This window comes from Capricornis sumatraensis, chromosome 2, assembly GCF_032405125.1.
Source record: "Capricornis sumatraensis isolate serow.1 chromosome 2, serow.2, whole genome shotgun sequence".
NCBI classification, from domain to species: domain Eukaryota; kingdom Metazoa; phylum Chordata; class Mammalia; order Artiodactyla; family Bovidae; genus Capricornis; species Capricornis sumatraensis.
Window position 1 is genome coordinate 183,520,310 of NC_091070.1, and position 26,320 is coordinate 183,546,629.

General features: G+C 36.2%; 1 protein-coding gene across 1 annotated transcript in view; it reads left to right on the plus strand.

Annotated features, from left to right (window-relative positions):
• DOCK7 (dedicator of cytokinesis 7) overlaps window positions 1-26,320 on the plus strand; it is a 215,462-nt gene that overhangs the window by 116,035 nt on the left and 73,107 nt on the right. The window contains exons 17-24 of the mRNA XM_068961268.1: window positions 2,068-2,185; window positions 5,578-5,648; window positions 9,384-9,522; window positions 10,508-10,609; window positions 13,260-13,346; window positions 17,268-17,499; window positions 20,183-20,347; window positions 22,011-22,180. Of these exons, the coding sequence (XP_068817369.1) occupies window positions 2,068-2,185; window positions 5,578-5,648; window positions 9,384-9,522; window positions 10,508-10,609; window positions 13,260-13,346; window positions 17,268-17,499; window positions 20,183-20,347; window positions 22,011-22,180 (1,084 nt within the window). The remainder of the gene's footprint in view (window positions 1-2,067; window positions 2,186-5,577; window positions 5,649-9,383; window positions 9,523-10,507; window positions 10,610-13,259; window positions 13,347-17,267; window positions 17,500-20,182; window positions 20,348-22,010; window positions 22,181-26,320) is intronic.

Genomic DNA, 26,320 nt, shown 5'->3' on the forward strand with positions numbered 1-26,320 from the left:
TGCTTTAAAAAAATTGATCCCTTTTAGAGGAATGTAATGTACCAACTGATTATTTTGAAAACTGGCAGATAATAGAAAAGAATGAAGCATTTATTCTTGCTTCTCATATAATGAATGGCTCACCAGCAAAGCAAATAGTAGATAAGGAAAAGTGCTTTTCATAGAGATATTTCAGCTTATAAATATAGAAACAGTGATAGAATATTACCTTTTGGCAACCCTTAATGAGTTAATGTATTCAGGCATGGATCATCATTATCTACTAATTGTGCAGAAAGAGAAACAACCACCAAACATTTTCCTCCTGATAGAAGGATACAGTATCGTTTATGTCTTATCCCTGACATTTGTCCTATCTTATGACTTATGTCCTATCTCTGAAATTTGACCAAAGGTCTAGATTCAACTTTCAGTTTATAGAAAACACAGAGGAACATGTTAAATGTTACTACAGGGTGCAGTCAGTAAAATCTAGCCTCTGGAAAAATCTAGACAAAAAATAATTCAGTTTCTTCCACAAATGCCATAGCGGTGGTAGAGGATGAAAAGACGTCATTGGGATCAACTCAGTACCTGTCTCTTTCTCCCATAGCTACTGCATGCTTCTCTCACAACACAGCGTTGTTGTGAAATGTTCTTGTTTATAGGTATTTCCCTGCCATTAAATGTGTGATGATACCTTTTCCTCTTTTGAATCTTGTCATTTTTAACTTTTGACATTTTAAGTATAGTGTGTCTTGATGTGGGTCTCTGAGTTCATCTTTGGAACTCTCTGAATGTCCTAGAACATTTCTTTCCTCAGATTGGAGACATTTTCTGCCATTATTTCTTCACAATTTTCAATAAGTAGGTTAATGCCACTATACATCCTGCTTTGGAACCCGCTTTTTTTTCTTTCAACATGCCGGGTATCTCTTTCTGCACTAATAAATACTGCTGTACATTTTCATTTTGGGGATTCTGATATGTATTTGTCTTATTAGTATGTCTTAATTAGCCCAGTACTGATGAACATATTTCTTTATAATTCTTTATAACTATTTCCTAATATAAACAATGTCATGAGTTTCTTTGAACACATGCATTTGTACATATGTGTGGTTCTTTCCTTAGACTAGAGATGGGGTTGTTAGGTCAAAGAGTATGTTCATTTAAAATTTCTGTATTACCCTACCACCTTCCAGAAAATTTAGACCTATTTTCATTGCCCCAGTATTTGATTAGGAGGGTTTTATTATACTTGAAGTCCTGTTCATCTGCTGTCAGCAAGCACTAGCCTTCAGGTAAAGTAATTTTCAATCTTTTTTTAAAATTCATTTTTAATTGGAGGATAATTATTTTACAATATTGTGTTGGTTTCTGCCGTATAACAACATGAATCAGCCATAATCTATTTTTTCTTTTCTTTTGAAGCCCTCTATTTTGATGCTTTTTCTTGAATTATTTCTCATCTCTGTATTGGCAGCAGGTACTGCTACCAGCAGCTGTGTAACATGCAACTGGGCTTACGTCAGTTGATTGTAGAGTAATATGTGATTTTCTCATAGTAGCTATCTAATACTGTTATACCTACTGTATTGCCATATTGTTTTTTGAACAAGAATGTAGAATATTATGCCTCTTAAAACCTTGATCACATTTATACAAAAAGCCGTTTTTATAAATGTCATCCTATAAGATAATATTAGAACTGTCTTTTAATTTCTTAATAATGTTTCTATCCTCACTTGTTTATTTCTCAGAAGCCTCTTTTAGAGGAAATAACTTGCATTTTGAAGTCTGACTGAACTGTATTCTGATTTCAGCTTTGCAACTTGGTTGTATGTGAAAATCTCTTAACTTTTCTGGGTCTCAATTCATCTGTAAAGTGGGGGTATATTTGATTGCTGTGTGTTTGAATGATTACTCTGAGGATCAAATCTAACATTGTATGTAAAAATAGCATAGTGTCTATAGAGCAAATGCTGATAATTCAGTATTTGTTCATTTGTTTCTTTGGTAGTGTGTAGTAGCGATCCATAGTGTTTTCAGATACGTTCACTATCATGTGTACTATTGCTTTCACAGAAACCTTCTCTACATATACCCTCAGAGTCTCAATTTTGCCAACCGTCAAGGTTCTGCCAGAAACATAACAGTGAAAGTCCAGTTTATGTATGGGGAGGATCCTAGCAATGCTATGCCGGTAAGAAATGTTCTTTACAATTTCTATTCTTCATATGTGGTTCAATTAGACTTCTCTTTGTGGAGGGAGGGGTGGTATCACTTGTTTGACAGGTTTAAAATGGAAATTAATATGATCTTGTAAACTGTATTTCTGACTTCATTACTTCCTGTACAGGTAGTAATGAATTTACTAGAAGTCTTGTTTATTGAGGACTTGGTATATGCTAGGCACTTCCAGAGATACAAAGATGAATAAGACTTATAATCTAGAGGATATAAGAAGAATGCATGAGATTCAAAAATAGTGAACTTCAGAAGAGGGCCAGATCAGAATCACCTAGGGTGCTCTTAACAGAGCACAGATAGCTCTTCTCTTTGCTTGCATCTGTGATTCTGATTCCCCTCCTTCAGAATAAAAGGGCAGGTAAGGGAGGTGGAAAGTGGTGGGCAGTAAATGGGGGCTGAAAATGCTTTCCCGATAATTCTAATTTGTATGTTTCTTCTCACCTTGGTTGAGAACCTCTGGCAATAGTTCTCAACTTTGGCTGCATTTTACACTCACACAGGAAGCTTTTAAAAGTGCTAGTGCCCAGACTGAATCCCATTCTAATCACACTATAAACTCTGGGGAGGGATACCAGGCAGATACCATTATTTTTTAAATCCCCCCAAGGGATTACAGCTTCCCTGGTAGCTCAGACAGTAAAGAATCTGCCTGCAATCTTGGAGACCTGGGTTTGATCCCTAGGTCGGGAAGATCTGCGGGAGAAGGAAAGGCAGTCCACTCCAGTCTTCTTGCCTGGAGAATTCTGTATACAGAGGAGCCTGGCTGGCTACAGTCAATGGGGTCGCAAAGAGTTAGACACCACTGAGGGACTAACACTTTTAAGGGATTAAATTTTTCAGCCAATACTGAGAACCCAAGGTATGTGCTAATTATTAGAAGATTGACAGTATATAGGGCTTCAAAGGCCTAGATGTTCAGAGGAAGGAGAGGATGCCTCAGAAGTGGTTAAAATGTTACAGCAGTGGGTCTGGACCATGGGGAAAGGAAGACAGTTCACACTGGAGAGTGTTCTGCAGCAGAGGTAGAATGGTGAGTTGCCAGTGAGCTCGAACACGCAAGATAAGTCAGAAATAGTAGACTGAGGCCAGACTGGGGAGGGTCTTGACTGCCCACGTGGTCGTTGAGGACTTATGGGACACTAATAAATGCAAGTTGAATGAAAGCAAATTTTTAACTTACGGAGTGGGAGCATACCTATCACCTGTAGATAGATGTTCACCCTCTGAGAGAACCTTTGTGGATTGAAAATGAGCTAAGAACAGGTGCATTATTACAGTTTTATTTTGGCCTTCTGTGTGAGTGGTTTGAATCAAGTTCTTTTGATTTTCTACTTACTAAGAAAACTAGTTTCATTTCCACTGTAGCCTCAATTTCATCAGCATTTATAGATCTTGATAACAGCAAGCACAAATTATTCATCTTTGTATTCTTCTATGGCAGCTTTTTCAGGTCTTTGCATATAATGCATCCTGAGCAAATATTTCAATAAATGTAGAATTTACTCTTGAGGTTTGGAGTGAGTATTTCATGCTTTTAACTAGCTCTTCATTTCTGCTGAAGGACTGAATATACCATCATTGTTGATGAAAAGATACTGGACTGTGAACATAGATGCTTTATTATCCTATATGTGAATGGTCATATGAATTTGAGCTTATGACAGACGTAGTATATGTAAAATAATCTGTTTTTATTTTTTGCCTAACAAACTCTTCCTTGTCTTAGCATATATATGGCCTCCTCTGCAGCGCCCCAGCTGCATCCAGCCATATTGGTGGTTAGACCACTCTTTCTTTTGGTGCTGCCATAGTGTCTTCTCACTTCTTTCACAGGCTGCTTCATTGATGATTATATGTTTATTTCTTTACCTTGTCCACTAGACTGTGAGCTCCTTGAGGGCAGGGACCATATCTTACTCATATCTGTATCTTGATGCCTGTCGTAGTGCTTGACATAATTGATGCTCAGTTCATGTTGATGAATGATTACAAATACATGTTAAATGGTCAAAGGAACACTTTCCACTTTATTTCATGCATGTTATGAAAATAAATTACTTTGTGAAAAACAGTAGCTTCTCAGAGGGGAAAAATGTACTGCATTCCATTCACTTGTGTATTATTAATGTTATGAAACTATAATGCTTTTATGTTTATATGAGTGGCTGGTTTGAAAGAATATATAACCAGACATTTGCTTATTTTTGTGTTTGCTTATTTTTTAAAATGACTGTTAAAACGGGTCTTAAGATACATTTTGTTCAAATAACATTGTTATGATAAAATCATAAATTTCGTAATTCTGGCACTGAAGCAACGTTTTTATTAAAACATAGTAAGATATTCTTAGAAAATTTTTGCAATTAGACGTATCTAGGAGAGTCATAATTATTGTACTTTTACATACTCTTAAAAGGACCTGCAAAAAGAAACATAGATATCTGTTATTATGTTCTTTTTATTTAAGGATGGTGCCAGTTAACCCATTCTCATGAGGAGTAAACTTTGAGTCGTTTTTACCACTTGTGTGATAGAAATGTGATGACCTGTCCACATACCTGTTCATGCATGTGTAGAATGACTGGCCAGACTTAAAGGTTTAATTTGTGACTAGATAACATTGTAAGTGTGCCACATTGGAATCATGGCTGTGACCTTGACATCAATAAGACATTTATCTAATCAGCTGCCCTAATTAACCATAGCATGGTTGGGTAGAATTCATGAGATGGATATATAAGACTGAATTATTTTACCTCAAAAATGTCGCTAAAACTTTTAGAAACATCCAGTCTCTAAAAGTGGTAATTTTTTGTTTATGTGGTGGATTAAAAAAAGCATAAGTAAGGATAGAAGACTGGAGCTCCTCTTTCATTGTAGAGTAGCTTACAGTAAGGATACAGAGCTTGACCAAAATTGGGATATTTTAATATAAATAATTTATATTTGACATTTAGAATGACTGTTGTTTTAGTAGAGAAGCCACTGATTTGTATAGTAGATACAAGTCACCATTCTAGGATCGTACTCTTATATAAATTCCAAATTATGTACTACAGCTAGATTTTAAAATGAATTCTTTACCTTCTTCAAGAAAAAGGAAAGAAATGTACCTTATTGCCCAATAGATATAATGGATAGAAACTTTCTGAATGTTTGAATGTCAGATGGGTGTGTAGTTGAAAAGAAATTTACAGTTAAGCAATTGAACTTATAGGCACATGTTCTTCATTGGGCTGATTTTGCCCATTGTTCTCAGTTATTAAATCAGACCAATTCTTACATAGATATGAAACATCTAGCATTTATTACAACAAAGTTTCAACATGCTGTTATTTGTTACAGGTAATCTTTGGTAAATCTAGCTGTTCAGAATTTTCAAAGGAAGCCTATACAGCCGTAGTATATCACAACAGGTACTGAATTCAAATATTTCTTTCAAAGTTACTCACTTCTCAGTGGCATTGTTAGCTCTCACATTAGTGTGTTTACTGAATGCTTTGCTGCACTCAGTGTGCAAATTCAAGACAGCCAACATCAGAGTTTTAAATTTCAACCTGTAGATATACATTCTCTCCACAGACATCTGAAAGTTAAGACTTTATATACAAAACATCTTTTCTGTCAAATTCTCGGATCCTTTCATTTTTATTCTGTTATTGATTACCATTGTGGCCTCTGGTCTTTTGGTCTCTTGCTGTTGTTTTCACCTACACTTTGTAGTTTTACTTAAATCTTTACTAAACTTGCACCCAAGTGCAACATCCAGTAAATTCCAATAAATCTTTGCCTTAGTGACTTTCCATTTTAGTTCTCTGGGAAATTGATTGTTAACTCTGGATAACGTAATTTCTGCTTTCTTTTTCGTCCTCCTTTCTGTTCTTCCTCCTCTACCTTCTCCTCCTCCTCTTCTTCTACCGTCCCCACCTCTTCCCCGCCCTCACCTTCCGCTGCTCCTACCCTAACCCCTCCTTTTTTTCCTTATTATTGGATGCTATTGGAGAAAAATCAAAATTGTGCCCATTGCGGCCGTCACAGATTATTGTTATTTTATCACATGATGAGGCTACGGTGTTTTACCTTCTCTTGGCTCCACTACTCTTTGGTAAATTTTGTTGGCATCTCTTTTTTGCCCTCTCTCCCGTTTGGCAGTGGCTGTTTTAAGCTTTTCTTCCCCTTCCTTTGGCTCCTACCTCTTTTCTGTTGCTACTCTTAGGGTTCCTGCCTTACGAAGTCAATTGAGACCATCTAACTTGATATCTGTGAACTTCTGTGCTTTTCATCCCGGATTAGCTCTGTGTGTGTCTGCCTTTCCTCTGTTATGAAGCTGGTAATGGTCCACTCCCTCCCTCAGTGTGGATCTTTTCATCTCTGCTCTCAAAGGATCTTATCCAGCCCCTTTAGAGTGTGACTCCATCAGTTATTCCTTTTCTTAACATCATCGGCCTTCTGCCCCATTGGCTCCGTCTCTTATCGCCACAAAATTTGCTTCTTATATACTTACAAAACCAGAAGTCTTTATTCACTGCTGTTACGTAGCATGGCTTTCCCTTACCCTCCCTAAAGCTTTCTTCTTTCTTACCTTTATTTAGGGCCCTCTCTCGGTTTACTTTTTTCCTATAATAATTATTCTAATTTTTCTTTAAAACATACCCCTTCGACACAAAACACTGAAGTTTTCCCTTTAACCTTCTTTCTCTATAGTATTCTCTGCCTCAGTAATCTTGTATGTAGTCCAGAATCACCTTCAGTGAAACCGCTACTACTCTACCTTCACGTGGCTTGTTCTCACTCTTTATTTTCCATCCTAACCTTCTTTCTGAGGTATAGACGTGCATTTTCAGATCTTTCAGGTGTATTCATTTGAATGCCTGCTTCCTTCTTAATTTCCATGTGTTTATTTCTTGACTCTCTTCCTAAACCAATCTCTCCCTGTTTTTATTAATGGTACCACCATTTTTCCAGTTGCTCTGACTCAGAACGTAAACCATTCTTAACTTCCTTTTTAATGTCTCTAATCCAGTCATCTTTTACATCTTAATGTTTATATTTCTGCTCCATTACAAACATATCCTGTGCTGTCCTGTTTCTGGGCCTTTCTCGGATCTTTTTTTCTTTTATAATACTAATTCCCTCTATTTATTGAACTACTCACAGTTTAAGGCCCATATCATGTATCTCTTCCTAGAGACAGTTCCTTGATCCAAAACTTGAAATCTGTTCAGCTTTTCTCTTGAAGCACTTAACCTTATATGCTCTATACCAGGGGTCAGCAAACTTTTCTAAAAAGGATCAAATAGTATATATTTTAGGACTTGTGCACCATCTGCTCTTTTGCAACTGCTCAGCCCTGTTGTTGTAGTGCAAAAGCAGCCATGCACAGTAAGTTGCAAGTAAACGGGCATGGTTGTCTGCCAATAAAAATTTTTAATGGACTCTGAAATTTAAATTTCATTCAGTATTTTAAGTGAAATATTATTTGTTTGAATTTTTAACCACTTAAAAATATAAAAAATCATTTTTTAGTTTATAGGCTGTACAAAACCAAGTGATGAACTGGATTTGGCCTGTGGCCATAGTTTGCCAACCCCTGCTTTATAGCATAGCTGTTGATATATGTTTGTCTTACTTACAGTTCTGCTAAATATATATTTTTTGAGGGTTTAAAAAAAATATTCATATTTAAAACCACCGTAAAAGTCACACAGTGCTTATTAGCCTAATGGTGGGTAAATAAAAATACTTATTGATGAATAACTCTTAGATGTTTAATTTTCTGTAAAAACCTTCACATACTGATTTCAGGAAAGAAATGAACTGAAACACTAAATACCAGGAAACATGGAGAAAGAAGGTTTTAATTTCAGTTTGTGGCTGAGTCTTTATTTTGTTGCTCTCAGCATTAGTAGAATTAAAATGATAGAGTTGAACACTACTAGGAAATACAACTCTTTCGTAATTCAGTGGTGATCAGTAAGTAATACGATCTATAGCATCCTATATTCACTGAAGTCATCAAATTGTCAAACGGCAAGCATGAACTATCTCTCTTATGGGTATTAAAAACTTTATGCCCCTTACCTGTTAGCATTTTTGAAGCTTATTTGAGATGGAAGAATATTTGACGTATTTAGCATCAGAGGAAAATCCCTACTTGGTGGGATGGCTTTCACTTTAAAGATAATTGGAGCCATACAGTTTGGATGTATTTTCATTGTAGATAACTCTGAGAGCTACTAACCAAATATGGAAGGTTGGGATACTAAGGTTCTCTCTCTTTTAATTTTATATCATAAATAGCAGTCATGATGCTATTTATGATATACCATAGAAATGCATATGCTTATACCATAGAAATGCCCATAGGGCCACTCTCAATAAATATTGAGATGCAAGTTCTATTGGTTTGATCAAATGTGATATTTGTTGTATTCCTATAGTAGCTGTGTGCACTTTCAAGCAGTGGGACACATGCAATTCTGGGTGTTCTCTGATTTTTTTTTTTCTGTTCTTTTTTCTCTTTTCATTTTTTTAAAGCTGTCAGTCAATAACTAGTCCGTGTTTTTGGTAACATTATTTCTTTAGCAATGGGATAATAAATACAAGATATTCTGTAGAAAGCCCATCTTGATACCAGATTGTCTAAACATATCTTTTTTCTTTTTTTTTTAAACAGAAGGATAAACAAATTAGTCTTAATATAAAGCTGTACTCCTATAAAAGAAAAATGTTTTTCTATGGTATGGTTATGAGATATACTATAAAAAACTTATTTTTCTATGTAATACATATCTAGATTGGTTATAAATATAGAAAGCCTTGCCCTAGTTCCTCTCCAATACAGTTTCCAATCTAATGAAGATCTCAGCATCAAGGTGGTGATTATTAATGAATTTTCAAATAGTAGGATTACTCAACCCATTAATGAAAATGGGATGAGAAATTTAGGAAACAGTGACAGCTCCCTCATCTGGAAGTGTAGGAGTTAGTTACTTAAGAGTTTGGAAATAAAAATACTTTGGACTAGAAGAAAAATTAAGCATGAATCATGAAATTAATTTAAAAATTACTCAGGTGTACAAATGCAGTAATTATTTATTTTGAACACATTATTGATTATTGATCTGTTTTGTTTTGTTTTTTGTATGAAGGTCTCCTGATTTTCATGAAGAAATCAAGGTTAAACTCCCTGCTACTTTAACTGACCATCATCACTTGCTTTTTACTTTTTATCATGTTAGTTGTCAACAAAAACAAAATACTCCTCTTGAAACTCCTGTTGGATACACAGTAAGTATATTTTTGTTAAATATTTAGCTCTTTGATCATAAAAATAATTACAATATTTAAGATACACTTTGTGTCCATTATTATTTGAGGATTCCTTATCTGATTCTCCACATTGGTTAGGAAGGGTAATCATAACAAGAAAATGCTCATTAATATAGTTAACTAATGTCATTAATTAATTAACATGTTTAAACACTTAGGTGTTGGTCCTGATTATTGTATATTTATCCAACATTGCTGTGTAAATATAACGGTTATAAGGGTTCTTCAGAAGAAAATGGTTTGAATGTAACATAACTAAAAGAGACCTCTGGTAATTAAAACCCCTTTCAGTTGCCTTAGTTAAAGCAATTAAAACCCGTGAGTATTTTTTTAAAATCATTGCTTTTGAATTATAAACCTAAGATGAATACATCATGCTATGCTATGATACATGCTATGCTATGATACATCATGCTATGATACATCAATACACTATGCTAATCACAGTTTTGTCAGAAAGGTGTGCCTTCACCCAAAAGAGAAAAACTAACATTTGATTCATATTTTTTGTCTTCAGTTTATGACATGAATTTTGCTAAATGCTAGAAAATAAGTTTGTCATACTCTTTAGTTTTTTTTTTCAACGTTTATGTCTAATCAAATCTTTCTTTCCCTATTTACATTGGCACATTACCCCAGTTTAAAATTGATTCACTTTATGGCCTTTTTCTGCTGCCAACTTTCCTTTGCCTAATAAGGACCTACTATAGATTTAAATATTGCATAGTTAGTAATAATGGCTTGGGGATCCTTCTCAAGCCATGGGGAAACTTCTTTAGATGAATTATAAAGGCCTAATTATTATTATTACCTTCATAATTAAATCCCTTGGTATTTAGTGATGTGAGACGAATTTGGCTTTTACCATGTTCTTGAAACAGATTTTTGAAGTAATATTAATAACAAACATTTAAATAAATGTTATTTCTTTTTTATTTAAAAGTGGATACCAATGCTTCAGAATGGACGATTGAAGACGGGGCAGTTTTGCCTACCAGTCTCACTGGAAAAACCACCACAGGCTTATTCTGTACTGTCTCCTGAGGTCAGTATCTCTCACGTTGAAATTCTCCAGATTCAGTGAAATGAGTTTTTCATTACAAAGGTAGTTTTCTCAAACTTCTATCTCTAAGTATATATATAGTGAAGTACTATTATTTTCTCCTATAATTAAAATTACTCTATAGAATACTCTGCAGCATTTATATGTTGTTGATTTTTTTCCCTAATCTCATACACCTTTGAAAGGCAGTGGTATAGTATGGTTTCCAAGATTTCACTGCTCAGTTATGTGACCTCAGGTAAGTTTCTTACTCTGCTAAACTGTTGAAGTCCTAGCCCCCAGTGTGATAGCTTTTGGAGATGGGGGCCTTTGGGAGGTAATTAGGTTAGATGAGGTCATGAGGGTGGGGCCTCATGCTTGGTTAGTACTCTGTAAGAAGAGACACTAGAGAGCTTTCGCTCTCTCAGTTGTGTGAGGAGACAGTGAGAGGTGGTCATCTGCAAGCTAGGAAGGGGTTCTCACCAGAAACTGAATTCTCTCATCCGTAAATTGAGGAAAATAAGTAATGCCTACAAAAAGGATTGTGTTGATGACTGAATGATTAGTAGCACTTAGAACTTGCGATAATGCCAGGCACATGAAGTGTACTAAAGAAGTGTCTGCTGCTCAGTCACTTCAGTCGTGTCCGACTCTGTGCGACCCCATAGACGGCAGCCCACCAGGCTCCCCCGTCCCTGGGATTCTCCAGGCAAGAGTACTGGAGTGAGGTGCCATTGCCTTCTCTGAGCTCTTACTTTAGCATGCATCAAAATCACCTGGAGTATTTGTAGTATTACCAGTTGTCTAAACTTAGCCCTAGAGTTTCTTATTCGTAAGGTCTGGGCTGGGGTTTGATTATTTTCATTTCTTACAGGTGCCCAAATGATATTTATGCTACAAACTGTTTTTGAAGAAGTATGTGTTCACAGGTTACTTGGATGTCCTATTTTTTAAAGTTGAAAATGAGTATTTTGCATTGTAAGAGCTAGTGCTGTTTCTTGCATTGAGTAGTTACAATATACTCCACCAGCTTTTTTTAAAAAAAAGTTTCAAAGCCTGTATTATTTACCTCAGTAAAGATACCACATTTCTTACCTACATTAATTACCAACACTAATTCAATTAGTGTTGAATTGTAATAGAAAACTGACTTTATTTGGTTTTATTTTCTTCATATAATAAAAATAAGAAACCATGGGAAAGAAAGCCTATCAGCCTATTTTGTTGTTGTTGAGACATCCAATTTTTTCATTTGTTTCAAGGATGTTTGTAATTGTTTGTGTAGCCTTTTTTTCCCTGATGGCTGCTTTAAACTCCTGTCAGATCTGTCCAGTATCTGTGTCATCTAACTATTGATGTCTGTTGATTGTCTTTTCTCATTTCAGTAGAAATTGTTCTGGTTCTTGATATGATGTGTGATTTTTTTTTGTTACATCCTAAACATTTTGGGCATTATGCTGTGACTCTAGAGCTCATGTTAGTCTGTGTTTTAGCAGTAGTGAGAAGTCCTGTTGCCAGGTGGAGGGAAAGATTCACACTCTGCACTCTGCATGGGGCTTCCCAGGTGGTGCTAGTGGTAAAGAACCCACTTGCCAATACAGGAGACATAAAAGATGTGGGTTTGATCCTTGGGTCAGGAAGATCCCCTGGAAGTGGGCATGGCAACCCACTCTAGTATTCTTTCCTGGAGAATCCCATGGACAAAGGTGACTGTTGGACTGTAGTCCATAGCGTTGCAAAGAGTCAGACATGGAGGTGGAATGGGGCTGTGGTTTGTTTTCTTGGCTTTTGCCAGATTAGGGCAATTGTTGGGTTTGGCTAGAGGGAGCAGACTTTTTGTCTTTTCCTTTTAGCATTTTTGGGTTACCAGCTTCTCTAGCAAACTAGTCCAGGATACATGAGAGAAAAATAAAACTCAGGAAACACTGCCTTGTAGTTCCTTTGATCCTGAGGTCCCTAGCACATCTGCCGCCTCCTTTCCCCTTTCAGTCTCTGTGTTTCTTTTTTCAAGTATCATGTTCAGCGTTTTTAGCTGTACTTACCAGGAAGAATAGAGAGAACTGATGTACTGTCTTTTAAAAATAATTTTTTGTGATATGATTTTAATTAACACTCCAAGCAATTTATGTCAGAAAAAAATGTTTCCTAATCCTTAAAACAACAGACTTCCTTTGCTTATGAATATTTTAAAGCCAAATTAAAATGAGTTTTTAATATAAAGAAAATATGATATTATAAACCAGTAAGATATTATAGTTGTGAATTTATTGGCATTAAAAGAGATTCACAATGGGATAGGTGAAAAGCAGGTTTCAAAATATGTTTGATATCACCTATTTGAGGGTGTATATAAAAATATATATGTGTAGGGAAGATTTGGAATGATATAAAGGGATATGTTTCTAGGAAGCTAGAATTTTGAAGGCATATTTTCTGCTTTTTGCTCCTTGAGCCTTTTACTTCTCTTGTAGGAAACATTGATTTTGTAATAAGAACAAAATATACGTTTTACATTTGTTTGTAGTGCATAAAATATATTTCCATAGTATTTTTTCTTATTGAGATATTGTAATTTTTGTTTCATAATTCGTAGTTGTTTCAGCATTCATAATCAACTTAAACATCTGTGATCACTGTATTCAATGTCTTATAGGTTCCCCTACCTGGCATGAAATGGGTAGATAATCACAAAGGTGTTTTTAATGTTGAAGTTGTTGCTGTTTCATCTATCCATACTCAAGTAAGTGGTTTTTTAATAATTTTTATGATCACATTTCACTTAAATGAATTGAACTTAAATCAGTTTTTTCTGTTACGACATTTGAAACTATATATCAGTTTAAAATGTATAGGTTTAGAAGTAACTTTTTAAAGGAATCAACAAAATATCATTTAATGTCAACAAAAGCAAATATTTTCCTTTTCAGAATGTTATTGACTTCATTTTGAGCAATTAAGTGATTTTTTTCCCCCTAAGTTTCTAGAACATAGCAGGAAAATTAGAGTTGAAAAATGATTTTCCAGTTCATTTTATTTCTCATAGACTTAGATACTTCAAATGGAAAAGGTCCTTGGGGATCTCCATATTTTTCTCTATATCTCTGGAATGTGCAAAGGTCTTCTGAAAGACTTTGTATTTACTCATTCTGTAACTGGAACGCTTTTCCTCTGACATTCATTTGACTTCTCTTTATAAAGAGAAGCCTTTGCACGTGACTCTTAAGCATAGCAGCTCCATCACTCTGGATCGTCTTACACTGCACTCATTACTGCCTGTTATTTTCACTTGCATGCTCTTGTACTTTTGCTTTGTCTCACTCTTTCTTTCTCTCACTCCTTGTGCATATATATTCATTCATGTCCTTTGTTTATGTTCTTCCATTATATTGTAAGCTCCATGTGGTCAGGGATGTTGTTACCTGTGAAAGAGTGAGCCTTCCTTTCAAGGACTTTACAGTGAAATAGAAGGAAATGTGAAAATAATCATAATACAGTAAAGCTAGTATTATGTTAGATATATGAACTAAATTTTTTCAAGTACAGAAAGTTGTCAGTTTTACTGGGAACTGAGTTACTGCATTGGTGAGTAGGTGTTTATCATATATAGAAGAGAAGGTAGACAGTGCAGTTGATGTAAAGCAAGTGCAGGACTTCCCTGGTGGCACAGGGGGTAAGAATCTTCCTGCCAGTGCAGGGGACACAGTCTTCCCTGGCAGGAAGATTCCACATGCCAGCTAAGCTGGTGTGCCACAGCTACTGAAGCTTGGGCACCTAGAGCCTGGCTGTGCAGCAAGAGAGGCCACTGCAATGAGAAGCCCGTGCACCCGAACAAAGAGCAGCCCCCTCTTGCCAAAACTAGCGAAGGTGTGTACACAGCAATGAAGACCCAGTCCAGCCAAAAATAAACAGATAAAGCAAGGGCAGGTAATCTGTTGTGAATGCAATTTAAAGTGCATGGAAAATCATGATACATGAACATAGAAGACCAGGCTGATAAAAGATTATGAACAACCTTAAATGCCACAGAATTTAGGGTGGACGGTGATTTCTAACTTAAAAGTAAACATGAGAGAAGTAAATTTAGGAGCGTACCAAGGGAGTGAAATTATGGGACCATAAGGAGTTTAATTTTGAGTTTGAAGTGCCTGTGCACTTCAGATGAAGATGTCCTGTAGGCACTTGTGATGAATGAGTTTAGGATTGGGAGGTAACAAAATAAATGTGATAGCTGAAACTGTGCTAGTGAATATGATTTTCCAGGGAGAAGATGTAGAGTGAGAAGAGGTGGATGTTTAAAATAGAATACGTGGGTTGTCCAACTTGAAAGGGTATGCAGAGGTTTCCAAGGCTACCTTCAACTTCTGTGATTTTCTCGCAAAACTCACAGGACTCAGTGGAGAGTATATTCACAGCTATGGTTTATTTTAGTGAAAGACATAAAGCAAAATCAGATAAGGGGAAAGAGGTTCAGTCTGGAGGAAATAGGACATAGGCTTTTAAGAGTTTTCTCCTAGTGGAGTCATGCAGGGCAAGTTGAAACAGCATATGTGAAATGTCTGCCAGGGAGGCTCAGTTCCCAGAGTTTTTACCGTAGGCTTGTCTCATAGACACTGCCTAACACAACCAAAATGCTAGATTCATAGAATGAAAGCAGGTATAAAGCATAAACTATATTGCTTGCACAAACAATTTAGGTGTAGTGAGCATTTGCCTGTCAGTGTAAACCCTTCTAATATCCAAGTTCCTGATGCCAGCCAAGGGCCAACCTTGAAATCAGGCCTTTGAAATGATAGCAGTCTTAAGCTTGCTATGTTACCTCTTCTCTGCACAGTGAGATAGAGAAAAGTAAGAAGACAGAGTGTCTCTGTATTATATTTTAAAACAACAGCAAAAAAGGTAGTGTATATATCTTATTTAGCTTTCCACGGGTAGATCCTAGTAAAATAATGCTCCAGTGGAGTTTTTACTTTTCTGTTACTAGATATGTCCTGTGTTTCCTATAGGACTTACTCTCCTGATAATGAGAAGGTTGGCATTATAGTACACTTTGAAACACATTCCTTCCCGTAATAAAATTATTTTTAGTATCACATGGTATCTTCTTAAGTGTACAAACACATTTTGCATTTTTGCTTTGAATCCTATAATCATTGTTAGTTTTCTCTTTTTTTTAGTGTTGGTAATGTATCTTTTACTTCCAACTTTGTTTTTAGGCAGGCAGATACATGTGTTGTCTTCAATGTAACAAAGAAGGATTTCAGGCAAAATATTTCATATAGATGATTTTGAATCCATAGAAGTAGAGGAAGAATAGACTGGAAGGGTGTAATGTGTAGCATCCTGACAGTCTCAGCTATGACTGAAGCTCAAAAGTTTATAAATTTTACAGCTATGTAATATAATTGCATCATGTACTATAATTTTTTTTAAAAGGCTCAATTGAAGACAGTAAGTGTTTTTTATGATGTTTCATAACTTCACTTGTATCTCTTTGAAATTGACCAAAATTTATATACAGAGTTCAATATAATTATTTTTATTCATTTAAAACATATCAAATTAAAACAATATTAAGATTTTAAATGTAAAGCTGCTTAGCATTACTGCTTTTTCTTAAAGTTTGTTTTCACTGTTAACTAACTAAAAGTCTCCCCGGAGTTTTATTAGACTTTTTCTCACATCTCATTGGTCATAATGATAGCATGTGGTCATCTAATAGATATGAAGAAAGCTCAAAGAGCAGGCACATTACTGCTTTAAATAAAGATTGTGGTTCTGTCAGTGCAGAAGGAGGTTAGAAAATAGCAGTTAGGATTTAGTCAGGAGATGGAAACTGCCAATAATGGAATGGAGAAAATCTGTAAATAAATAATTGTTAACTAGGTTAAAGGTGACTCACTCTGTAAATGGGTTAAAAGAGAATCTGTAACAGAGAGCAGTTACAGAGTGATAAGGGAGGAAGGAACTTGGAAACTTAGAGGAAGATTTGAAGGGTAAGAGTCAGACCCCCGGAGAGGGACACCACTGCCACAGTCACATTGCGCCTGCGGTGCTGTGGTTGGAGGATACTGGATAGAGGGACCTGCAGTGGAACCGGAGGGCCACCCTGCTGCCCACGACCCTCGCCTCTGAGCCATAGCTTGCGCATCCACTCGCCACCACCAGGAAAGCAAACAGGGAGAAGACTCCCTTCCAACTCCTCGAGCCTGGCAAGATGGTTTTCCATACCCTCTGTTGTCAGAGCCTAACACAAGCCATCTGACAAAGGACAAATGTAGTTTGAAGAGTCTAGGTCCAGGATTGCAAAATATGGAAAAGGTGGGCTGAGGGGTTGGATGGAGCTAAGAGGTAATAAATTAATAAGGGGAACAGGTAGGTTACTAACACACCCGTCATAATAATTGAACTCTCTAACAATAAGGCAGACTCACAACTGGAAAAAAATGCTGATATCAATAGATTTTTTTTTTGAGTAATCAATAGTATTTGAAGTAGCTACATTATAATAACAGATAAGAATAGAATACTGTAATTGGAAACAATGTGTATACTAATGTGTACTCTTTTGTGTTATCAATTAATATGAGATACCAGAGGTCCATAGTTAGGAGTGTTTACAAAGCTAAGATTGTTTAGTGCCTCTGTTCCTTCTTTGTTTTAGGATCCTTATCTTGATAAGTTCTTTGCTCTGGTAAATGCTCTGGATGAACACATGTTCCCAGTCCGAATTGGAGACATGCGAATCATGGAAAATAATTTAGAAAATGAATTGAAGAGCAGTATTTCAGCATTGAATTCATCTCAGTTGGAACCAGTGGTCCGATTTCTTCATCTCCTGCTTGATAAACTGATACTTTTAGTTGTTAGACCTCCTGTCATTGCTGGCCAAATAGGTAATTTACCTATGTTTGGGGAATCATGAAATTTATCATTTGACGTTTCTAACTTTAACAGACATAGAACCATGATTCCTATTTGCTGTCTCTGTAAGGACTGTGTTTGATTTGGACGGGGGCTGAGGGGACGTTGTTACTTACTTGTTTCTAATGCTGGAAAATAATAACTTTCTTTGTTTCTTTAAAGTGTGCCATATAGACCTCTATTCAAATTATGAAAACAAATATTCACTCACCAAATATTTATTAGGCACTTAATATGTACTGTACACTGATGGGCACTGACCAAGGCATGGTTCTTGATTTTATGGATCTCATAGACTAGTTAAGAAAACATGCAACAGATAAATCATTTGTGTTTGTGTACAGGACTTATATAATCTATATTTTCACTCATTTGCAGTCCTCTATGTACTATTAGCTGATATTTTCTTCAGGAACTCAAAATCTCTATCTTCTTTTTCTTGTGACTTGTTCTGGAAGGAAAAATATTCTTGTTTCCTGCCTTTTCCCCAAGATTCATTCCTTTACTTTTGCTTACTGTGTCCACCCAAATCCTGCAAAGTAGTTGAGCTTGTAAGAAATTTCAGGTAACGTGTTACAGAAATTTTGAATTAAGAGGTGGCACCAAGGAGAGGAGTATTCAACTCCTTAAGATGTTTTTATGATGACTTGTAAGTAGAGGTAAATTTTAGGTTGAGCATTTAAAGGTGAGTAAGAGTCTGACAGGTAAATAATTAGCCCCGAGAGATGAAACAGTATATATATAGTGTACAAGGGCTTCCCTGATAGCTCAGCTGGTAAAGAATCCGCCTGCAATGCGGGAGGCCTGGGTTCGATCCCTGGGTTGGGAAGATCCCCTGGAGAAGGGAATGGCAACCCACTCCAGTATTCTGGCCTGGAGAATTACATGGATAGTGTACAAGGGCTTCCCTTGTGACTCAGCTGATAAAAGAACTGCCTGCAATGTGGGAGACCTGGGTTCGATCCCTAGGTTGGGAAAATTCCCCTGGAGAAGGGAAAGGCTACCCACTCCAGTGTTTGGACCTGGAGAATCCCTATGGACAGAGGTGCCTGGCAGACTACATCCCATGGGGTCACAAAGAGTCGGACATGACTGAGTGACTAAGCACAGCATACTTCATTTATATTAGTGTATGAAATCTTTACAACTCTAGAGATAGGTATAAATTTCATGATTTCATGAATAAAATGGTGAGCATATGCTTAAAAATTTGCCTAAGGATTCACACCCAAGCAACTGACTCCAAGTCCCACTCTTTCTTACTATTCTGAAGAAATGTTCACTGGTGAAATTAGCAAGAATAACTTTGGTCAAAGAGTCATATGCTTTGAGAATCTGTGTAGAGGTGCAGAAGGGTTCAATTAGTGAAGCATGCTTGTAAGTAAAAAATGAAGGTGAATAGATCATTCTTACTTAGGAGACAGTCACTGCTTCCTTTGGAAAGGAACTAAAAATTGTTTCAGATTCTAATACATTTATAGTAAAAAGTTCAGGACTTTCATGCTTTATAAATTTCTAGTATGACATAAAAACAAGGTTTGCTGAGAAGGGAGTAAAGTGGACCTAATTTTGAGAAGGATGGTTTGTAGCAGCTATGGTGTGCTGTGCTTAGTTGCTTAGTCGTGTCTGACTCTTTGTGACCCCATGGACTGTAGCCCGCCAGGCTCCTCTGTCCATGAGGATTCTCCAGGCAAGAATACTGGAGTGGGTTGCCATCCCCTCCTCCAAAATAGCTACGATAAAGAAAAGGAAAAGGAGTCATCCGCGAACACAGGTGGGATTTCTAAAGCCTGCTGGGTTTCCCTGTCTCTCTAGTCTCTGTTCCTCTGGTCTCTCTTCTGGTACAGTATGTATAGATTAATCTTCCCAATGACCACTCCGTCTGAGTATTCCACTTTTAGGAAAACTTGATTGGCCTCATTATCTGTTCATAAACTCCTGTCTCGATGAAATAAATCATAAAATGTGATGCTTTCAGAATAGCTGTTTAGGTTATCCATTTATTCCCTGTGCTATCAGAATTTTCCAGCTTTTGCAAATTTCTTGTTACATACTGACTTGCATGGCTGAGTAGGTATTACTTAGCTTGGCATTTAATGTGCAGTGAACTTAACTCATCCTGGTTTTCTATCCTTTTGTCCTTCTAATCCTTTTACAGATTCTGTTTTCAGTTAAGTAGCTTATCAGCTCTATTCATGTTAATATTTTCATAATCTACTTTTATTGTTAATTTTTATTTTTTAAGCAAAAGTAATGTGCTTAATGTATGATATTTAGTTTCTCAGCGTCATATTTAAAGTGAGAAGTTACTTCTCAAAGGTTCTAACAAGATAGATTTTTTTTTCTTATCATATACTTTGTATTATTTTACAAAATGGTGGGTACCTGCGTGATGATTTTTTTTTTATAGTAAGCAAAACCAGGTAATTTTAGATCTGTAAAATTAGATTTTTCTCATTTTGTTGAGAGAAATATTTTTGACCCAGTTAATATAATATCATAAATAGATACCATGAAATTAATGTCAAATATCATCTTAAACACTTACTATGTGTATTCATCCTTAATGTATACAGTGGAGGTAAAACTTTGATGTTTTTATAACTTACAGTTGAAAAATGTTCATGCAAAAAATATTTTCTTCCTTCTTAAAAGTTAATTTAGGTCAAGCATCATTTGAAGCTATGGCATCAATTATAAATCGGCTTCACAAAAACTTAGAAGGAAATCATGACCAGCATGGCAGAAACAGCCTTCTTGCATCATATATCTATTATGTTTTTCGGTTGCCAAATACTTACCCTAATTCACCATCACCAGGTATTTTATTCTTTTTTACTATGAAACTGTCTTGCATAGATTATGTGTTTATTGTTTATAAGCAGGATTGAAATAATCTTGAAGTGCGTAGTGTGATGTGTTTATTCAACAACAAACATTTGTTGAATGCCTGCTGGGTGCCATGGACTATGCTAGCTACAGGAGTTGAAGGGATAAATAGGTTACATTTTAAAGCATCATTATTTGTACAGCTTCCTTTAATTTGAATTAGAGAGATCTTAGTTGAATTAAGTTTTGGAAATGAACCTTGAATATAACTTCTGTTTCTGGAAGCATTTCTCATTTCCTGTTAAGATAAATAGAATGTTATATTTGTCATATAGAGTGTTATTGGACATTAAAGAAGAAATATGGTGGCTCAGTAGTTTCCTGATAAACCTGCAGTGATATAAAGGATGATCCTCTAGAAAAGTTCTGATCTCTTCATGGTCAATAAAATAATATAGCTTTTCTGGATACTAGAGCCCAAAGTAGTCACTTACTTGTGTTTTATATGACATTGGTGGTAGTGGTGGTAGGGGGGATATCTGAGTGTTAATGATTATGTTGTGCATACTTTTCAACCTGTTTACATATTTGTAAGAGTCATCATTCATCACTAGTGAAAATGGTAAGTGCCCTTTTTCAGCTATTGTCAGTGTTAACATAAATAATGATGACAAGAAATTCTGACATTCACTCGGAAAACTAGGTATAATAATAATCTAAGTTATAGTGCATTTTATTAATTGCAAAAAGAGAACTGATTGACTCTCATAATCTTGTTCATTGTTTCCTATCTTAATTTCTAAATTTGTCTCTGAGTATAGGTGATTATGGACTATATGTAATGCTGCTGCATTTACTGTTTCAGTTAGTACACTATGAGAATTTCACAGATTTTGCAAAATGCCTTTTTCACATGCTGACCTGAAGACTATAAATTACTCAGTTGACAAGTGTATGTCATTTGCAAATATGACACTTAGAAAAATTTCATTAAATAAGAAATGGAGTTACAGTTGTTGGGTACTTTATATTTATAGATCCTGGTTGAATGATGGTATCAGGCTTGATTTCAGACAGAAAAGGGATTCTTTGCTTTTTTCGTATAACCTGGGCTCTCAGGAGAATTATCTTTATTTGTGTATGTATGTTATAAAGATGCTATTTTGTTATAGTTAAAAATTATCACTGATGAAGATAGAGATATATCCATAGCTTCATTTAAGAGATACTGACGGTAAATTGGATCTCCCTCTTAGTGACTGTGTGTCTAGGAGCAGAGCAGGAGTGGGTGGGAAAAAAGGAAAAGATGTTAGCTGGAGCACTTTGGGTCCTAGATACCCTCATATATAAGTGAAATGACATTTGTATATGTTTCTTATTACTCTTGTTTTTTATTCCTTGTGTAATACAGAATGTAGAAACATTGAAGAGATAATGGTTGTATTTATAATTCACAGGGCTTTGTCAGCTGCTGTAAAAAATTATCTTTGTATGGCTCTCTTGAGGTCTGGAGTGGTTTTCTTGTTTCTATTATTTTCATTTAGAAATAAAAGCAATTTATGATCTTTATGGAATTTTGTAAAGTGGAAGAGACTTTTTCAGGTCCTTTCCCAATTAACTGTTTAATTATGTGCTATTTTATATACAACTCTAGGTCCTGGGGGTTTGGGAGGATCAGTGCATTATGCCACAATGGCTAGATCTGCTGTGAGACCTGCAAGCCTTAATTTAAATCGTTCTCGGAGCCTTAGTAATAGTAATCCAGATATATCTGGAACTCCTACGTCCCCAGATGATGAAGTACGGTCAATCATCAGCAGTAAGGTAAACTGAAGATATACATTTATAAATTAGTTTTCAGTTCATGAACAAATGAGAACTATCCAGTTGTTTTACTTTATTCTTAAAATGTATCTGAGTTAGTAATAAGAATTTTAAAATATATTTGAGTTAGTAATAAATTTTATGTTTCTCTTCTATCAGTGAACACATAAGTGATGTTTCTATTAATGTGCTTGCTATTACAAATGCGTTTGTGCACTATGCTTAAGAAAATCTGCCAAATTCAAAATTTGTCCAGAATGACTAGTCACATACAACTCACTGTCTGATCATCATGTGAAAAATGGTTATATTGGTGTTCTACAGGGTTAAGAGACCTGTGACTGCTGTCTAGTGGGACCATATTATTGACTTGAAATATGAGTCTCACTTCTCTAAAAATAGAAATAATAATGATTAACAATTAATTGGTAATAGAGCTGTATTTCACGTGGAAAACTCTATGTAAGGTGCTCCAGGATTAGAAAAATGTGATTTAGTTAATCATGGTTAATGATTATTCCAGACAACAAGGGAGAGGTCGGCCAGTATAAGATCCAGCCATGTTTTATTTAAGCATCCATCCTTATTACCTCCCCATCACATATACTTAAGGAACAAGTAGTCATTGCCTTACTATAATTAAAGTACAAAAATAACTCGGTTTGAAAATTAAAGTGGAAAAAAAGAGCAGTAAGATTGAGGCCAAGTAATCATATTATGTTGTGTTTTGACCAAACCATCTTAAGTAGATTTTTTGCTATTGGAAAGGAGGAAGACACCATTGTTAATAGAATCATAGCCAACTTTTCTTTGGCATTTAGTCTCTTGATTAGGGTATGAGAAAGAATTAGTAAATGTTCTGCAGTCTGTGTTTAACTCTTAGTCTGAGCTATAATAGACTTTTTGAAAAAAATGATCTGAGTTTGTTTGTTATGTGAAATACTTGGATATTGACCAAACACATCAGAATTACTAAAATCTATTCATACAGTTATAGAAATTTGCATTCAGAAATTTCTAATAAACTTTATTACTGCTCATTTTAAAATGCCTTTTAAGTAACTTTAAAGTACTTTCTCACAGACCAAAAATATATTTTTAAAGTAATTTCTGGTCTGTGAGAAAGTGAAAAGAATATTTTGTAGCTTTTTAATTTAAAAAATAAATGTGAATTTCAGTAATTTAAAGATCCAAATAGATGTTACTCTAATTAAACAAACTTCCCTTTTTGTGTTGTACAGATGTATTTACATGAATCCTGCAGAGTAACAATTCCTAATTACTAAAGAGAAAGCTTTTCTCCCCCCACATATCTTTCCATGTCTAGGAAAAGGTTTTTTATCTTTGTCTTCATTCTTGATCTTTTCTCACTGTAATAGAAGTGACACTTAGCATAATTTACTGTAACTGCAGTTCTTCAGTAGAATGAATTTCTTTTGTGAATTATAAGAGGTTTTCCTGTTAAAGCGCTATAGACGCCATTTTCCTCAAGGTTCTACTTTTGAAACACCTTTTAATTTCTATAAGATTTAGCATAGTTCTAGTGTTTTCCTTTAATATGATGTGTTTGATAGATTATCACATCACGATTTAGAACAAAGATGCACATATATTGGAATGATTATTTGCCTTTTTTCAAGTGGTTCATAAAATGGGGCATAATGATGATGCAAACTTGCTTCTGATATTATGATATATGGAAACATCTGAGAAAGCTGCTGTCAGATGACAGTATAGTGTTGTCCTAATCAAATTTTATTTAAATGTTTTTTCTGTGTTCTTTTTTTTTATTGCAAAATTTTTGATAGCTACCTCCATTTTGGCCTACCCTTTAGTCATAATCCCTAATAATAATGGTGTATAACTTTTATCTCATTGGAAAATTATAAGGAATCTGAAGTTTATTTATACCTGCTCTTCATTTGTTCTGATTCTGTTGACTTGGAAATTCAAGAAATTCTTTAATGACTTTTGTCTTTTGTGCTGCCTTAGCCATGGTCATACCCTTGGTCTTGTCATGACGGATAACTTTAATCCTCATAATCTCAATTTCATGCATCTTGTTCTCTAATCATTAGCTCATATTTTTCTGTCTAGTACCCCAACTCCAACAATTACTCTGCAACCTCCAGTCACTTCATGGTAAGATATTTTTACTGTACCTCACCCTGTTAATGTTCTTTCATCCAGTTTAGCCAGCTTAGATTCCATGAGCAGTCATTATAATTATTACCTTTATAAACAGACCTCAGTTCCCTTATCTTCCTCTCACTTCGTTTTACTTGCTTCATCCAAACCTCAAACTGTAGTTGAATTTCGTTGACTGTTTATACTGCTAAACATGATTTGAGAAATGCCATGACTGGTCTCATTTGAAATTAAAGGCTCTCTTGAGGTTAAGAGAACCCTTAATGCCGTCAAACAATTGTAGTATATTTCTTTATTCCATTTACTTTCCCATTGTCCCAGAAAAAGGTTACATGCTTTCTTTTGTACCTCAGATCCTCTAACAGCTCCCCACCAGTCCTTCTCACTTTATTTCCTACTTCATTAACAAAATTGAGGTCATTAGAGGAAAACTTTTTTAACCTTTGACCATCTCACATCTCCTTAACTACTGCCATCTCCTACTACCTACTACTAATATGTCTGTCATAGATGACCTGCCCATTCCCTCTGTTTGTATACAACCTTCCATCCCCTTTCACCTACTCGGGATCCCCACTGCAACAGTGTTTATCTCTCTCCTACATCTTCAGTTTCTCCCCGTCTACTAAATCATCCCATCCACGTACAGGCATGCTATAATTTCTCCCGTTAAAATGGTTTTTTCCCTCTAGTATTTCTTCTAGTAGCTTCTTTACCATTTCTCTTCTACCTTTTATAGTAGAATTCCTTAAAAGCATTTTCTATACTTGCTGTCTTCAATGCTTTTACTGTTGTTCTTTAACTCCCATTTGTTTGCTGTTGTTTAGTTGTTGAGTCATATCCAACTCTTCTGTGACCCCATGTACAGCAGCCCACCAGCTTCCTCTCCCCGTGAGACTTCCCCGGCAAGAATCCTGGAGTGGGTTGCCATTTCCTTACCTCAGGGGATTTTCCCCACCCAGAGATAGAACCCATGTCAAGGGCATTGGCAGGTGGGTTCCTTACTACTGAGTCTCCAAGGAAGCCCTTAACTCTCATTACCCTACTTCAAACATATTTCTTTGATCTTCCGCGCATCAGTTCAGTTTAGTCCGCTCAGTCATGTCCGATTCTTTGTGACCCCAAGAATTGCAGCATGCCAGGCCTCCCTGTCCATCACCAACTCCCGGAGTTCACTCAAACTCATGTCCGTCAAGTCAGTGATGCCATCCAGCCATCTCACCCTCTGTCGTCCCCTTCTCCTCCTGCCTCCAATCCCTCCCAGCATCAGGGTCTTTTCCAATGAGTCAGCTCTTCGCATGAAGTGGCCAAAATACAGGAGTTTCAGCTTCAATATCAGTCCTTCCAATGAACATCCAGGACTGATTTCCTTTAGAATGGACTGGTTGGATCTCCTTGCAGTCCAAGGGACTCTCAAGAGTCTTCTCCAACACCACAGTTCAAAAGCACCAATTCTTCGGCACTCAGCCTTCTTCACAGTCCAGCTCTCACATCCATACATGGCCACTGGAAAAGCCCTTTGAATGCTCTCAGGGCTCTCTAGGCACTCCATATTCTTAAACCTGATGGTTGAGCCTCAACACTTGACTTACTTTACCTTATGTGTATGTGTGCTCAGTTGCTCACATGTGTCTGACTCTGTGATCCCATGGTTGTAGCCTTCTAGGCTCTTCTATCCATGGGATTTTCCAGGCAAGAATACTGGAGTGGATTGCTATTTTCTCCTGCAGGGGATCGAACCCACATCTCCTGCATTGGCTGTGCTGTGTGCTGAGTCCCTCAGTTGTGTCTGACTCTTTGTGACCCCATGGACTGTAGCCCATCAGGCTGTTCTGTCCATGGGGATTCTCCAGGCAAGAATACTAGAGTGGGTTGCCATGCCCCCCTCCAGGGGATCTTCCCAACCCAGGTCTGGGTTGCATTGCAGGTGGTTTCTTGACCGTCTGAACCACCAGGGAAACCCATGAGTACTGGAGTGGTAGTCTATCCTTT